The 15,437-nt window shown below is 58.6% G+C and overlaps 1 protein-coding gene across 1 annotated transcript; it reads right to left on the bottom strand.

Moving 5' to 3' along the window:
* Positions 1-2,237: 2,237 nt before the first annotated feature.
* Positions 2,238-13,070, bottom strand: NMUR1 (neuromedin U receptor 1). The gene is made up of 2 exons (XM_065411313.1): positions 12,176-13,070; positions 2,238-2,638 (listed from the first exon to the last, which is right to left on the bottom strand). The coding sequence occupies exons 1-2, from the start codon at positions 13,068-13,070 to the stop codon at positions 2,238-2,240; spliced, it is 1,296 nt and encodes a 431-aa protein (XP_065267385.1).
* Between the last annotated feature and the right edge of the window lie 2,367 nt (positions 13,071-15,437).

Genomic DNA, 15,437 nt, shown 5'->3' with positions numbered 1-15,437 from the left:
ATGCAAAGAATTCATTTAGCTTCTCTGCTGTCACTCCTCTAGGGAAAGTCAAGGTGGGGTGCAATTGAGTTTATACTGAATAGAGACAGTGGGTCGGGGGATAGGGTGACCAGATGTCCCGATTTTATAGGGACAGTCCCGATATTTGGGGCTTTTTCTTATATAGGCTCCTATTACCCCCCACCCCCGTCCCGATTTTTCACACTTGCTGTCTGGTCACCCTATCGGGGGAGAGCAGCTGAGAGAGAGAAATAATTTGAGCCCAACTAACGAGAATGGTGGTGGGTTTGTTTTAATTCTCAAGTTAAGCGACAATCAGCTCATGCAGACCAGAGAGACTCACAGAAAGAAAAACCCCAAACTCGCCACAGCGTGGACGGCCCGAGGTAGCTGCTGATGTCGGAGGAGCGGCTGCTGCGCTGGGGAAGGTTCGGGACGAGGTGGTGAAAGGAAGAAAGGGAAGTGGAGAGGGAGCGAGACAGCATCTGCTCCACAGCCGGGCTGCCAGCACTGCGCTTTGTGTCAGCTGTTAGCACATGGGTCAGAGACATCTCTGTTGTCAGAAAAGGTTCCCATGTTTATGTGGGGAGGGTGAATTATCTTCCAGGGCTCACGCGCGCCAACACATAGGAGCCAGCCAGGGAAAGGGTGAGTCAGCCTCACACAACAGCTCTTCCTTCTTCACTGGGGTCGGAGTAAAACCAGCCCCCCTCCCCTCCAGCATGGCCTCGGCAGCTCCGCCAGGCCCAGGCCCCACTGATTTACAGTCCCTCCCTGGCAGGCGGAAGGGGAAAGCGAGGGCAGCCAGGTGTGGTGCGTGTCAAACTGAGCTCCCTGCGCCTCGCTGCGGGGTGCCTGGGTGAAGCTCTTCCCACCCACAGCTGCCATGGCCTTGCCCAGAGCTGCCACGGCAGAGGCATGGCACACGCTCGGACAGCCAGGCACGTAGGGGGGTGGAGGGTAACACCACACCTCATGGGGGTGTTGATGCCTCAGCTACAGCACGTCAAACCCACAGGCCGCGGGGGAGATCCTGCATCTGCACCCTGCCACGCTCCCTGAGTGGCATTTCTCTGCTGATTTCCTCCACCTCTTAGTTCTCGCCCTCCTCCCCAGGGACAGCAGGAGTAGGGGTGTCGGGAACCCAGCGCTGCCAACTCTCTTGATATCTGGCATCTTTCTGAAACCCTCAGCTCCTGGAGTCCTGGGATTCTGGGAGCATCTCAGCTCTTGTTTTCTAGGCTGTAGCCCACGTGGGTGTGGAGAAAAGCTGGGGTTGCAACTCCTAAAGGTCCCAGCACCAGGAGGCAGGGAAACAGACCCCGACATTTAGTATTTTTTAAAGTCAGATGAATTTGGGAGGCTTGGAGCTGGCGATGCTGGGAGCTGATCCCCTGCACGTCTCAGGGAGCAAGGGGGGCTTGCGGGTAATCGGGAGCACCCAGTGGGGACCAGGGTACTGGAGAAAGTTGGGGGCTACTGGGAGGGGGGTATTGGGCTGGGACAGCCTGGAGGAGGGATTGTTGTGTGGTGGTAGAAGGTGCAGGAAGGGAGGAGAGAGCCGGGGGAGGAGGGTGAATGAGGCTGGCAGGTAGCAATGGCTGGAGCCTAGGGTTAGCCATGAGACTTCTCCGGGGGGGGGGGGGGGACACCTGTTGCCCTGTGACTCAGGCAGCAGGCGGGCAGCGTTACCCTGTGACCAGGGCCCAGCCCTCTGAATGACAGAGGCAGTTGCTCTGAGTTCAGTGGCCATGTCTGAACCTCTGGCCGAGCTGTTTCAGGCCCCGATGCCCTACACAGGGAAGAAGCTGGGATCAGTGGAGACAACCTGCCTCTCACTTGTTGTTTACGTCCCTCCTAGCACTAAGCCGGTCCGGTGCTGCCAGACACACCGGACAACAACCTGCAGCCGGATGGCGCCACCACCTATGCCGAAGCCAAGAGGCTGCAAAGGCATGGCCCGTGGAGTGGGACCCCAGCCAGCGAAGAGTTAATGCCCCACCTCTCTGAACCCAAGTTCTGCCTTCGCTCGTACCCTCGTGCCATGGCGCAGCCCCTGGTGAGTTCGGCCTGCAAGGGGTGGGAGTGGAGATCATGCCTGGGCAGTGCTAGCGGGTGGCACAGCGACAGGAGACGTAAGCAGGGTGACTAGACACTGGACATGGCCTTCCCAACCCCCTCGCAGTCGTTGTGTCCCTCCAGGAGCCCGACTAGCGGGGAAGGCCCTGGCGGTGCCCTCAGGGGAAGGACGTCTCATGCTTAAGGGCGTCCTCCCCCTCCATGCCCATCTCCTCCTCCTCCACGTTGGACAGGGGCAGCCCGTTGCCAGCAGGCAGGTGCTCGCACACCGTGCTGCGGGTGGTGACCCGGGTGACGCTGGGCGAGTACTTCCTGGAGCCCAGCCGCCTCAGGCGCCTGTGGCACATCACCTCCTTGAACATCTCCCGGAAGCGTGTGGACATCAGGTTGTAGAGGATGGGGTTGGCGGCTGAACTCAGGTAGAAGAAGACCCCGGAGAGGATGTGGACGTACTGGAACATGTGCAGCATCTGGCCCGTCCAGTGGGAGACGAAGCTCCAGACGAGCCGGTCTGTGTGGAAGGGGGCCCAGCAGATCCCGAATACGACAACCAGCACGACTGGAAGGAAGCAGAGAAAATTACGTGGCCATTGGAGGGGCGGGGGGGGGGGGGGTGTGCTGGTTCTGTGCTTCGGTCCCTGACAGTCGCTGGTCTGATGGCGCAGGTTCCTTCCTGCCTCCTACTCTTTGCCTTCACCGCATTAGTTGCCATATTCTCTCTATGCAGAAGGGGAAATACTGCCAGTGCACAACACTGATAAAAGCCTGCATCCTGCCCTCTCTAATGCCTAGCTCACATAGGACAGCGAGGGTGGCCCCAGGAGTAGAGGTAGCTTGGGCCATAGGTAACCGAGGTTCAATTTCTGACTCTACCACAGAGGGATAACAACCTACTGATACTGCCAACTAACATTTACCTTGAGTCATAAAGGCCTGCGGTCAGGCCCGCCGACAGGGGGGAGGCAAAGGGGGAAATTGCCCAGGGGCCTGGGTGATTTAAAAGGGCCCAGGGCCCCCAGCTGCTGCGGTGGTAGATAGGAGCCCCGGGCCCTTTTAAATTGTCCAGGTGGGCCGCAGGACTCCTAGGCGCACGTGGGGTGGCACCGGCGGTGCTGAAGGCAGCCGGGCAGGCATGTGGAAGCCCTGGCCATGCCGGAGGAGCACCCACTGACCGTTCTGCCCTGGGGCCCAGAATTGCTGTTGCCTGTGGTGCTGCGAATTGTGGGTTCTTTCCCTGCTGATGACCCATTTCAGGGTGGGTGGTATGTACCTCTAACATGCCACCTTAGGGTAAACACCCATTTCTTTCATAGCCCTCAGGTGACAGATTTACGGCCTCCTTATTACGGTACTTACCGTAGCTGGCATCATACAGCCATGGGAAGGAAACGGGCCCTTACAGTAAATGAGACATAAACCTACGAAGAGTTTAGTGGCTGCAGGATGGGCAGAGAGACAACAGAAAAAGGCAGGAGGTTTTGGTTGGTTCTGGCTGGCAGGCATGTCACTAGCGCTGCGTTTCTTCAGATATAGTCTACTGGTTTATTTGAATTAAGGGCAAGACACAAAAATAGGAGTGGATGGCTGGCAGTTAAAATGAAGCCCAAATACCACTTTGATGGGCATGATAGATAGATAGATAGATGGGGTATATGGGGATAGATAGATAGAGGGTGGGCTGTATGGGGATAGATAGATAGATAGATAGATAGATAGATAGATAGATAGATAGATAGATAGATAGATAGATGGGGTGGATGGGGATAGATAGATAGATAGATAGATAGATAGATAGATAGATAGATAGATAGATAGATGGGGTGGATGGGGATAGATAGATAGATAGATAGATAGATAGATAGATAGATAGATAGATAGATGGGGTGGATGGGGATAGATAGATAGATAGATAGATAGATAGATAGATAGATAGATAGATAGATAGATAGATAGGGTATATGGGGTATATAGGGATAGATAGATGCGGGGGTGTATGGGGATAGATAGATAGATTATAAGAATTTGAAGGAATGAGGTTGCTCATTGCGGAGAAAGGACGCTGATTTATGTCATGACATATCATTAGCTATCATGACATGTCACACAGCAGTTCATTGGTTTTGCATCACATGGTTTGTAACATTCCACAAGGCATGATGTGCATTCAATAGAGTTTATAAAATCAATAGCTTATCAAAAGTTAACAAAGGGTTAGCTGTTTTAATAACTGGTTAATCAACTGTCATAGAATCCAGCAAGTCAATAGACTGCTTGTAACCATCTATAACATGTCCTACACCTGTCTGTAACGTGAAACATCTATTAACCCTTTGTAAACCATTTATAAATAGAACCCTAATATGAAGTGTGACCCAGTTCTTTCCCAGCCTCCACCCTCCATAAGAAATATAAGAGACATAAGAACGGCCAGACTGGATCAGACCAAAGGTCCATCTAGCCCAGTATCCTGTCCTCTGCAGTGGCCAATGCTAGGTGCCCCAGAGGGAATGAACAGAACAGGGCAATTTTCCAGTGATCCGTCCCCTGCCATCCGGCAATCTGTGCGATTCCCTGTAACTATCGCTCCCTCGTGCCCCTCTGATGTCTTGGACCTTCACCCAGTCTCAGCGGGTTTTTCTTTCCCTCCCCTGTCTGTTCTTTTTGCTTCATTCTGCTCTCGTCCTCTCTCTGCTGCCACTCCTCTCCAGCCAGCGGTTGCTAAGTGTGGTCACATTAACCGGCTTTGGCCCTTGTCCCCCTTCCGTTCGTTATCCTGTCTCCGGTGTTTGTTTCTCTGTCACCTTCCCCAAGCTCCTTGACAAACACAGCTCCTTTCCCCCGCGACCCCAGAGAGGGCTGCGCCCGTTGCCCCAGGATACGCACCCGGTAGAAATCAGGTGCCTGGTCTCGAAGGGTTTGTTTATCCTGGTTAAATACACGGCCCTGGCGCAGACGGGAACGGAGCGCCACGCCCCAGAGTCCGGGCATGGATTCACGGGCTGGTGACCAGAGCCAGACTGGCAGCCCTGGAGCCTTCCCAGCAGCGGCAATGGGGTCATGAGACAACCTGGTTCCCATCTCTGCTCTCCCCAGGCCTCCCCAGCTGCTGAACATGCTGGTTCCCCTCCAGGGGGCAGGCAGCCTCCTGCCTTCGCTGCCTGGGCAGCTCCTGCCCAGCTCCATGCCAGGATGTTCCCGGCCCCTCCTGCGGCCGTGAGCCGCCTGATGCCAGTGTAAGGGGACTGTTGGTCCCTTACTAAACTCCGGGGGGGGGGTTTCTGGTTGGGTAGCTCCCAGTACCAAAAGAAAGGGGAAGGGTCGATGGGAAATTAGACCCCGGAGACTGACAGTCCCCAGGAGCAACGCTCCAGGTCAGCCGGATTGACGGGGCAGGCTAATCAGGGAGTCAGGGGAGTCCCGTCTTCCTTGTGAGCTGGAATGGCCTGGGTCAGACAGAGTGGGGCTGACCTAAGGGGAGAGCAGGGGTCCGAGCTAAGCTGGGGAGCAGGGCCCTGCCAGCCAGAGAACCAGCCCAGGGAGCAGGTCAGTGCTGGGAGGAGAACTGCAGCAACCAGAGAAAAGCAGCCCGGGGGCTGGAGGCAGAGCAGCAGCTGTGCTAAGGCAGGGAGCTGGAGCAGGAGCCGTCCGGAGCTGGGTGCGGTGAGCAGCTGGGGAGAGTGAGGGGGACCCTGGGCAGTGGGCCCAGTGCAGGGAAATGCCCCTAGCTAAGAGGCCCAGACTTGCAGGAGGATCGGAACCCCGACGGGGGGGGGGGGGGGGGGGCTGACGCTGGGAAGAAGGGCCCTGCCACCTAGAGCCTGGAGGCGTGTGGCCACCACCAGAGAAGTGTCTGACCCGCAGCACCCCTGCAGCACAGCCGGGGCCTGGGCAGGGGCCCGGGACGTGTCAGGGACAGACTGTGAACTGCCCTGACATCCCAGAGACGCTGGTTGTGACGTCCCCGGGCCACAGAGCGGGGTGACGGGTTTCCTTTCACCTTTCCCATTTTTTCCTTATTCGTTTTTAATTGGTTGCTGTTTAATAACTTGTATTTGCTTTGAGCTGTATGCAATGATCAATTGGTCTGGGAAGCGTCCAGTGTGGAGAGAGCCCCCCGAAGCGGGGACACCCTCGCCCCTGCCCTAAGTGACCACGACAAGGTTGGGGGTCGAGCCCCCCAAGAATCCTGGGCCCAGCCTTGTCGGGGTTACGAGGACTCTGCCACCCGGGCGAGTGGAAGGGGAGTCCCGAGGTCGGGCAGAGTGCGGGAGGGGAGCGGAGCGGCAGGCACCCACCCAACACTGCCCGGGGAGCTCCAGGCTGCCCGAAAGGCTGAACTCGGGGTTAATCGGATTCTGCTGGCGTTTCACTTGGACGGGTGTTTATTTTTCCAGCGAAGCTCACGCCCCCGGCTGCAGCTGAATGGGGCGGAGGGGAATCCGGAGTCGATTTGGAATGGGGCCTCTTCCGTTGAAATGCTCGGTCCCGAGAGAGGCCAGGCGCCATGCCCAACTGGGGGCCACCTGGGCAGCTTGGGTGGCACGCAGCAGTTTGCAGCGCCCTGCGTACCAGGTGAACTCCTGGCTGCCTGGTTAGCTGGGGGCCGAGCAGGAGGCCAGAAAAGGGATTTCAGTCCTTACAGGAATTATGGATCCAGGGGACAGAAATGTCCCAGCTAACCCGAACGTCAGTTAATCGGGATTTGTTTGTACAAGGCCCACATAGACCATGCTACCCCTAATAACGATTTATGTTTCTAGTGCCCCTTTCCTCCCCAGCTGCCAGGGCCGGCTCCAGGCACCAGCCCACCAAGCTTGTGCTTGGGGCGGCACCTGGAGGGGGGCGGCGCGGCGCTCCGGCCGCCGGGGAGAGCGGGGCCACAGCCCGGCTCGCCGCCCTCCCCCCGGCGCTCTGGCCGCCCTCCCCCCCTGCGCCCTCCCCCCGGCTGCCGGGGGGAGAGCGGCGAGCCCCTGCTGGGGCTCGCCGCCCTCTCGCCGCCCTGCCCCCTACGCTCTGGCCGCCGGGGGGAGAGCCGAGCCCCAGCCGGGGCTCGCCGCCCTCTCGCCGCCCTGCCCCCGGCGCTCTGGCCGCCCGGGGGAGAGCCGAGCCCCAGCCGGGGCTCGCCGCCCTGCCCCCGGCACTCTGGCCGCCGGGGGGAGAGCGGAGCCCCGGCCGGGGCTCGCCGCCCTGCCCCCGGCGCTCTGGCCGCCGGGGGGAGAGCGGAGCCCCCGCCGGGGCTTGCCGCCCTCCCCCCGGGGCTCCAGCCGCCCTCCCCCCCGGTGCCCTCCCCCCGGCCGCCGGGGGGAGAGCGGAGCCCCCGCCGGGGCTCGCCGCCCTCCCCCCGGGACTCCGGCCGCCCTCCCTCCCCCCCCCCCCCCCCCCGCGGGGGGGGGGGGGGGGGCGGCCGGAGGCTTTTTTGCCTGGGGCGGCAAAAAAGCCAGAGCCGGCCCTGCCAGCTGCATCACCAGCGACACGCAGGTGGTAGCAGAGGCCAGGGCCGATGAGAGGGGGGAAGCCGGTACAAATTAACGGGGCCCGGCGGTCCAGAATGGGGCCTGGGGCCCGGCTTCCCTACCCCCCCTCGTCGTCCCTGTTTAGCCGGTCCGCCCTTGCTGGGGGGGGGGCGGCCCTGGCGGAGGCACCCAGATACTCCAGTGATGGTAGCTAGATTAGACAGAGTAAAATGCAGCTGTTTCTGGGGTGGAGTCCCACCATGGGGACACAGGAATTTCTAACGCTCAGCCTGCTCCTCTGGTCGCCTCTGTTTGGATCAAGATGGAGCAATGCATTCTGGGACGTGTCGTCTCTGCGGGCTGCACCTCGGCCTAGGAAGAGTTGCAGGGAGCCCTGTGGGGCCATGTGCTCAACCAAATCGCCTCAAGGCAGCTGAGCTCACTGTTGCAGGGTGGCATGGGGGACCGGGCCGGGCTGGGCTCCCCACTTGGCTTCCCCCTCCCAGCTCCCATAACTCTCCTCGCTCTGGTTAAGTGGAGTCACCCGAGGGTGCGGGCGGGATAACCCTTCGCCCCTCTGACATCCCCCTGGGGGTGTCCCCACTGAGCAGAGAAGCCGCTGCAGGGCCATTGGTACCTGGGGGTCTCGCTCTCTCACCCAGCAGCAGAGCGGCTTTGGCACCTCCACACACTGCATCTACCCCACAGCACCGATCCCCTGACAGAATCATAGAATCGTAGGGCTGGAAGGGACCGGGAGAGGTCGGCTAATCCAGTCCCCTGCACTGAGGCAGGGCTAAGTATTATCTGAGACCATCCCTGACAGGTGTTTGTCCAACCTGCTCTTAAAAATCCCCAATGATGGAGATTCCACAACCTCCCTAGGCAGTTTATTCCAGCGCTTAACCACTCTGACAGTTAGGAAGTTTTTCTAATATCTGATCTAAACCTCCCTTGCTGCAATTTAAGCCCATTGCTTCTTGTCCTGTCCTCAGTGGTTAAGGAGAACAATTTATCACCCTCCTCTTTATAACAATCTTTTACATACTTGAAGCCTGTTCTCATGTCCTCCCTCAGTCTTCTCTTCTCCAGACTAAACTAACCAGTTTTTTTTCAATCTTTCCCCGCAGGCCATGTTTTCGTTGCTCTCCTCTGGACTTTCTCCAATTTGTTACTTCTTTTCCAAAGGGTGGCGCCCAGAACTGGACACAATACTCCAGTTGAGGCCTTACCCGTGCTGAGTAGCACGGAAGAATGACTTCTCGTGTCTTGCTTACAACACGCCTGCTAACATAGCCCAGAAGGATGTTTGCTTTTTTTGCAGCAGTGTCACATGGACCACTCCTATTTCGTCTGTGATCCACTCTAACCCCCAGATCCTTTTCTGCAATGCTCCTTCCTCGGCCGTCATTTCCAGTTTGTACGTGTGCAATTCCTTCCAAAGCGGAGTACTTTGCATTTGCCCCTAATGAATCTCATCCTATTTATTTCAGACCAGTTCTCCAGTGTGTCGAGATCGTGTTGAATCCTAATTCTCTCCTCCAAAGTGCTTGCAACCCCTCCAGCTCTGCTGCTGGGATGAGGGGCGCTGGGTTACATCCAACCGCGGCGCACTGCATTGTGGGGACCCGCTGAGCCAGTGTGGTGGCAATGCTTGTGGCGTCCCTGGGGACGGGACACCTTTGCAGCCAGCGCCACTTCAAGCCAAGCCTGAGTTCAAACCCCAGGCCCTGTTGCAGGAGGACACGAGGCCCTGTGCAGGCATGGGGAGCTCAGGACCGTCCCAGCCAATGCTTGTTTGCAATGCTAGCCTGTCTCTGCATGGCAAGGCCAGAACAAAAGGGATTCACTCCCCCCCCCCCCCCCCCCCCCCCGCAGCTTGTTGATCTGCTTTCTGGGGGCAGCCGGGGAAGCAGGTTGTAGAAAGGACGTGAGGTCTGGTTAACATCTCTCCCTCTCTCTCTTGCCAGGGCCGCTCTGCCACGTGGCTTTGCTTCTTGGCAAGCACGGGGCCTTCGCTCAGCCTAAAGCCAAAGCATTGCAGCCCTGGGGAGTACTGCAGGTCAGCAGACAGCCACAAAGCTCCGGCTGGCTTGGCCTCCCAGCGGGCACCTTCCCTGGGAAACATTTCCTGCCCTGGATTGTGTCTGTGCCCGAGCGAAACCCACCAGCCAGCCAAGGCCTCCCTGGAAGCCCGCTGCGTTTATTAGCCAAATGAAGCAGCCCTCCATTAATGGAGTAATCACCATCCCGACCCTGGGCACCTCTCAGAGATTAACGAGCGGCTGGGAGAGCTGCTGGCTCAGATCTCTTATCTCCGGCCCGTTGCCAATTCCCAGCTGGTTAGTGCTACTGTGATAAAAGCCTCTTTCCCTAGCTGTTGCACCACGCTGACACCAGCCAGGACCTGGGATGGACACGGTACGCGGAGAACCCACACGCCCCCTGGCCCCGGTGGTCCCAGCCGTCCTCTCTCGCACTGTGGTTGGAGGGATGCTGGATGTTGCTTGGGACTCACCCCTCAGAGGAGAAGCCAACGGCAGGCATGCTAAGCATGCAGTGAGCGCCAGCCAGGCACGCCGTGGCACCTGATTCCAGGATGCCGTTTCCACCCGGGCCAAGCGGGTGCAAAATGGCACCCGATGAGAACGGTAACGTTTTACACCCACTTTCCCCAGCTGCAAAGGGGGATGCGGGCGAGAATCGGGCCCAGGAGCCGGAACCTGCCTTGGCTAGTCAGAACTCGCCCTCCGCGCATCTCGCTTTAAAATAACGACTACGCGGCAGATCTCCGCTCAAGTGCGGCGCCAAAGCCGCGTTTCCAGGAACATAGCGCTGAGCTGTGGTTACCCATGCCCCTCTCCCTGCAAGGCATCCGGCACTAACATACCACCAGGGCACTGCAGCAAGGCACAGCCCAGTCACACCTCTGCGGCGTAGCACACAGTGCCGCTTGGCTGCTATACGGCACGGCACCGAGATCCTGGAAAGGAAGGCTTGGGCATAACCCAGACCGTCAGCGCCACAGGACAGGGCCTGTAGCCTCTCTCTCTGTACAGCACCATGCATTCTAGGGCTCTTCCCAATTAATAGGCGGTTCCCCTGGAACGTGTGAGCACCACAATGCACTCTCATGCATGCAGGGCGACCAGATAGCAAGTGTGAGAGATTGGGATGGGGGTGGGGGGTAATAGGCAGACAGAGCCCCAAGTATTGGGAATGTTCCTATAAAATTGGGACGTCGGGTCAGCCGACACGCATGCCCTTTCCCTGTACACCCAGCAACACTCACGGCCGGCTAATGCAGCCCTGCTTTGCTGTCCCCACGCACCCACCCAATCTGGAAAGGTGCATCGGAAGACACCTGTTGAGTGACATGCTGGAGCAGCAAAGTCACACTGACAGCGCAACACCAGCACCGCACGCATGAAGGCAACAACGCTGAGAGACGTACACACACACGCACACACACAGAGGTACACACACACACACAGAGGTACGTGCGCGCACACACACACAGAGGTACACACGCACACACCCACAGACAGGTATGCGCACACGCACACACACACACAGACACAGAGTAAACACAGCCAAAGGGGTCAACTGGACTAAATGAGCGTGACTCCATTGACTTGGATGGGGGCTACGTCGATTTCCACCCGCCGAGGATCTGGCCCAAGATGCCTGTGTTCCACACGGGCCTGGGTATCTATGTACAAGCGGAGCGAGGGGCTGGGTTTGTTAGGAGCTCTGAGCCGCCGGCTGGCTGCGCTCACAGAGCGCTGCACTGCGAGGGGGAAACGCTAGGGTCCCGGCGGGCAGGGGCTGGGGCACTGATGGGGGGCAATATGCCAAGATCTAGAAGGGAGCAAGTCCCATCCAGCAGGCTGGCCATCTGCAGGGCAGCTTTGGGGAGCTCTGGGTGCAGCCCTCACCCAGCCCCTCCTCAGCTCCCCTGGAAAGCCCACTCCCCAGGAGGCTGCTAGGACTGTGCGTGGCGAACAGAAGTCCGGCCAAGAGCATCCCAGCACTACCCAGGGGAGTTGGGACCTGCTGCTCCTAACTCCCAGTCCCTCTGCAAAGGACGCCAGGCTCCCAAGGGGACGGGCGGTGCTGCTCTCACTTAGCAGGGGGTTGGGTGGCTCTGCCTCGAAGGGCCTGAGTGCAGAGACTGCCGTAGCTGGAGGGGCAGGTGAGCTAACGCCAGGTCACCCAAGGACCCCTGGCTCAAATCCCTAGGCCGGTTGCTGTCCGCCTGTACCAGATGAAGGGGGCGGATCGCCTCCCTGCAGGGGACTTTCTCCAATGCGTGTACTCCTAGGGGCTTGCAGAGAGACTGCACGGAGCCTGGCCTGTTCCAGTCTGGACTGCTCCAGATCTGCAGTCCCCTTTGCAACGCCTTGGAGCTGGGCTGCATCCGCCCGCCACCACCCTGCTGCGTGGTGCCCAGGTCCCCTTGGAGCTCCCACTTGGTCCTGCACTCCAGCAGCTGGGCTGCAGGACGCGGGGGGCCTGCCCTAGCCGCCCAGTGAAAACGCAGGTTGGGGATGCCTCTCCCTGCACCTTCTGTGATGCAGGGGACCAGCCGCCGAGGTGAATCACGAGCTCTCCCCGGTCTCGCCCCCCTCATCTCCACTTACACAGCATCTTAGTCACCTGCCTCCTCCTGATCTTCTGCTGCTGGACGCGGATGTTGTGGTAGTCGCAGTCCCCGCCCGATTTGGCCTCCAGGGCTTGCAGCATCTTCTCCTTCTTCAGCTGCAGCCCGATGAGCAGATAAAGGATGCTGATGGTGCCCATGGGCAGGAAGAAGAAGAGGATGGTGGTGATCTGGATGATGAGGTTGTAAATCAGGCGGGGTTTCACCAGGGTGCAGATGGCCGAGTCCGGCACCACCCCCCTGCCCGGCACATAGAGGGGCTGGATACCATGCAGGCTGGTGTTGGGGATGGAGCAGAGCACGGACAACACCCAGACCGTGACAATGACCCGCTTGGCGTGCTTCCTGGTCACCACGTACTTGGCCCTGAGCGGGTGGACCACAGCGATGTAGCGCTCCACGCTCAGTGCCGTCACGTTGAGGATGGAGGCGAAGCAGACTGCCTCAAAGAGCAACGTCTTGAAGTAGCAGCCCCCGGCGCCCAGGAGGAAGGGGTAGTTGCTCCACATCTCGTAGAGCTCCAGAGGCATGCCCAGCAGCAGCACCAGCAGGTCGGAGACGGCCAGGCTGAACAGGTAATAGTTCGTGGGCGTCCTCATGAACCGGTGGCGCACGATGACCAGGCAGGTCAGCGTGTTGCCGATGGCCCCCACCATGAAGATCAGCAGGTAGGTGGCGCAGACTGGGATGAAGAAGCTGGATCTCCGGGGGCCCAGGTATTTGTCCTGCAGCTGCTCCACCGTCAGGTTCAAGTCCTTGGGGTCGACGTGGCTAAAGGCAGTGTCCTGCTGGCTTCGGTTGCACAGATCCTGGTAGTCCAGCAGCGCGGGGAGGTCTCTGTGGGGCAGGCTGGAGCAGTTGGCGGAGGGATACATGGTCTCCCGCTGCAAAGAGACTGGACTGGATTAGAGAGATGCCTTAAAGCCACCCTCATTCCCATCCCCAATGGCAGCTCCTCAACCGTCCTCTCTTCACTGCCAGAGGTGCTCGGCTAGGCAGGGCCCAGCATGGGCCTCCATGTCGCAAGTGAACCGTGAGCGCTTCGGGGTCACTGGGACCAGACCAGGAGCTGTCTAGGATGCTGGCAAGTGGCCAGCCTGGGGTGGACTGAATGGCTGCCCCACGACACCGCGGGGCTGCAGCGGGTTGAAATGCAACCCGGGCCAGCGCATGCTCCTCGGGAACAATGGGCCCGGGCCACGGCTAACGCAGCCTGCCATGCCCCGAGGGGGACCCCGAGCCTGGCTTGGCCTGGCCGTGCTGTCACCAGCTATCTGTGCTGCAGGCCAGGGGAGAGCTACTGTAAGGGGCATGGGGGCATCTCATGCGGCACCAGCTTTCCAAGCACCAGCGCAGCAGATGCATGTGAAAAATCCCCACTCTGCCTGGCGCAGGGGAGGGGAGAATACGGGCAGTGCTGCTGGCTTGCTCCTATGCCAAAATTTGGCCCTTGACCCGAATTTACAAAACCCTGGGGCCACATGCCAGGGAAAAGTCACTGGGTGACTGGGCTGGATGGGCCAGTCTGCATCATTGCCAGGTGGGGGTTTTAAAACCTCCAACCTCACCCAAACCTGCCCCCCAAACCTCCCCGCTCCCTACAGCCCTGTCCCTCCAAACCCCACCCCTCAACACTCCCCACTCGGTACAATCCAATCCATGGTTTCACTCCTTCCTCTCTACACCCCTCCTCATCCACCCCCCACAAAAGCCAGGCCTGGCAGAAGCTTCTGTCTAGCACAAATTTGCCTGTCCCGAGTATAACCAGATCTGTCTCCAGGACACTCTGTGGCCTCCCAAACCATGTTACAAACAGACGTTCCCCCCCGCACAGCCTGAGCCTGCTGCATTTCCCTAACTCCGCACATGTGAAGAGCGCCAAGAAGCCGGGCACAGCTCAGTCCCGTGGGGCTCTTTTTGCCTGGCTCAGGACTCCCGTCTCGCAGAGTAGCCTTCCCTGGCTGCATGGGCTGGGGCTGCCAGGGCCGTGTTATTCAGAGGGTCAGTGTCATCTGATTACCAGTCCCAGGGGTGCTCGGCTAGACTGGCCCCATCTCTTTCTAGCAAAGCTTTCTCGGCAGCCGTTAACACCATCTCCATGTGGCTGTTCTCCGCCCCCCGCACACAGGCAAGAAGCGAAGCCAGGATGCAATTTTACAGTCAACCCAGAAAAGCTCTGGGCTATCGCCCCAGTTCAAACTTCCCTAGCTGGGCGACGGGGATACAGGGACGGCCATAACATCATCCTGGGGAAAATGGCTCTTCATCCCAGTGCTCTCTGGTCCAGGGGACAATTTACACTGGGTGCTAGATTAAATGCAAAACCCTCGGCAGGACAGGGACCAGGGCTTGGGCTTTGCCAGCTTAACAAACAGGCCGGGGAAAAAAATCTCTGGTGCTTTCAACTTCACGTCCATGTCCTTTCAGATCCTCCCTGAAAGCCTCTGCCAATTCTCTCGCCTTTCCCTTCGCCCTCCTTCTGCTCTGTTAGTCACCTGGGGACGCAGATGGGGAGGGAAGACACCACTTTGCATCGTGCTAGTCATGGCCAGGACTTCCAAGGGGTTGTATTTCCCTCCCATCTGTTTGCAGCGGAGAAACACATCCTTGACTCCTTTAGCTCTGCGAGGGGGTTATTGCCACCCTGGGGTGCAGCGCATGCTAAAGATGCTCTAAAAAAAATAATCAAGTGGCTTTGAAAGAGCCCCACAGGCAAGAGGCAGCCCGAGGGGACGCTGACACGGCCACCAGTGCTGCTGGGGGGGGGAATGAATTGAGTTCTGATTTTTTATTTGTGCTCGGTGATGGAAAAGACATAAATAACTCCACTCCCGTCCTGAAGTGCTGACACAGTCTAATAGACTCAGGAAGGCAAATTGCCTTGTAGGGGAGATGCCACCTCTTAAGTGACAGAGGCAGAGATTTCTCTTCTCCTGCTTGGCACACGGACTCTTGGCCAGGACGGGGCCACCCCTTTAAGTGCAAACCTCGCTCCCTGCCCCCCAAAACCATCTCGGGCACGGAGAGCACTGGCCAGGCAGGCTGTGTATGCAGCACTAAACCCACACGCTGCTCACAGCCAGCTCAAAGCTGCAGGCAAAGTCCAATTTAACAGCCATGAGAAGTTTAAGCTGAGGCTGGTCCCTTATTACTTAACAGGATTCTAATAAAACAGTCACATCCAATAATAAACTTACACTCACTCGCCTGCTTCCCAGAGTCTGTCTACAGAACCTATATCC

This window comes from Emys orbicularis, chromosome 9 (assembly GCF_028017835.1).
Source record: "Emys orbicularis isolate rEmyOrb1 chromosome 9, rEmyOrb1.hap1, whole genome shotgun sequence".
Classification (NCBI taxonomy): domain Eukaryota; kingdom Metazoa; phylum Chordata; order Testudines; family Emydidae; genus Emys; species Emys orbicularis.
The sequence above is the reverse complement of the archived record's forward strand: the minus strand, read 5'-3'. Positions and strand labels throughout refer to the sequence as shown.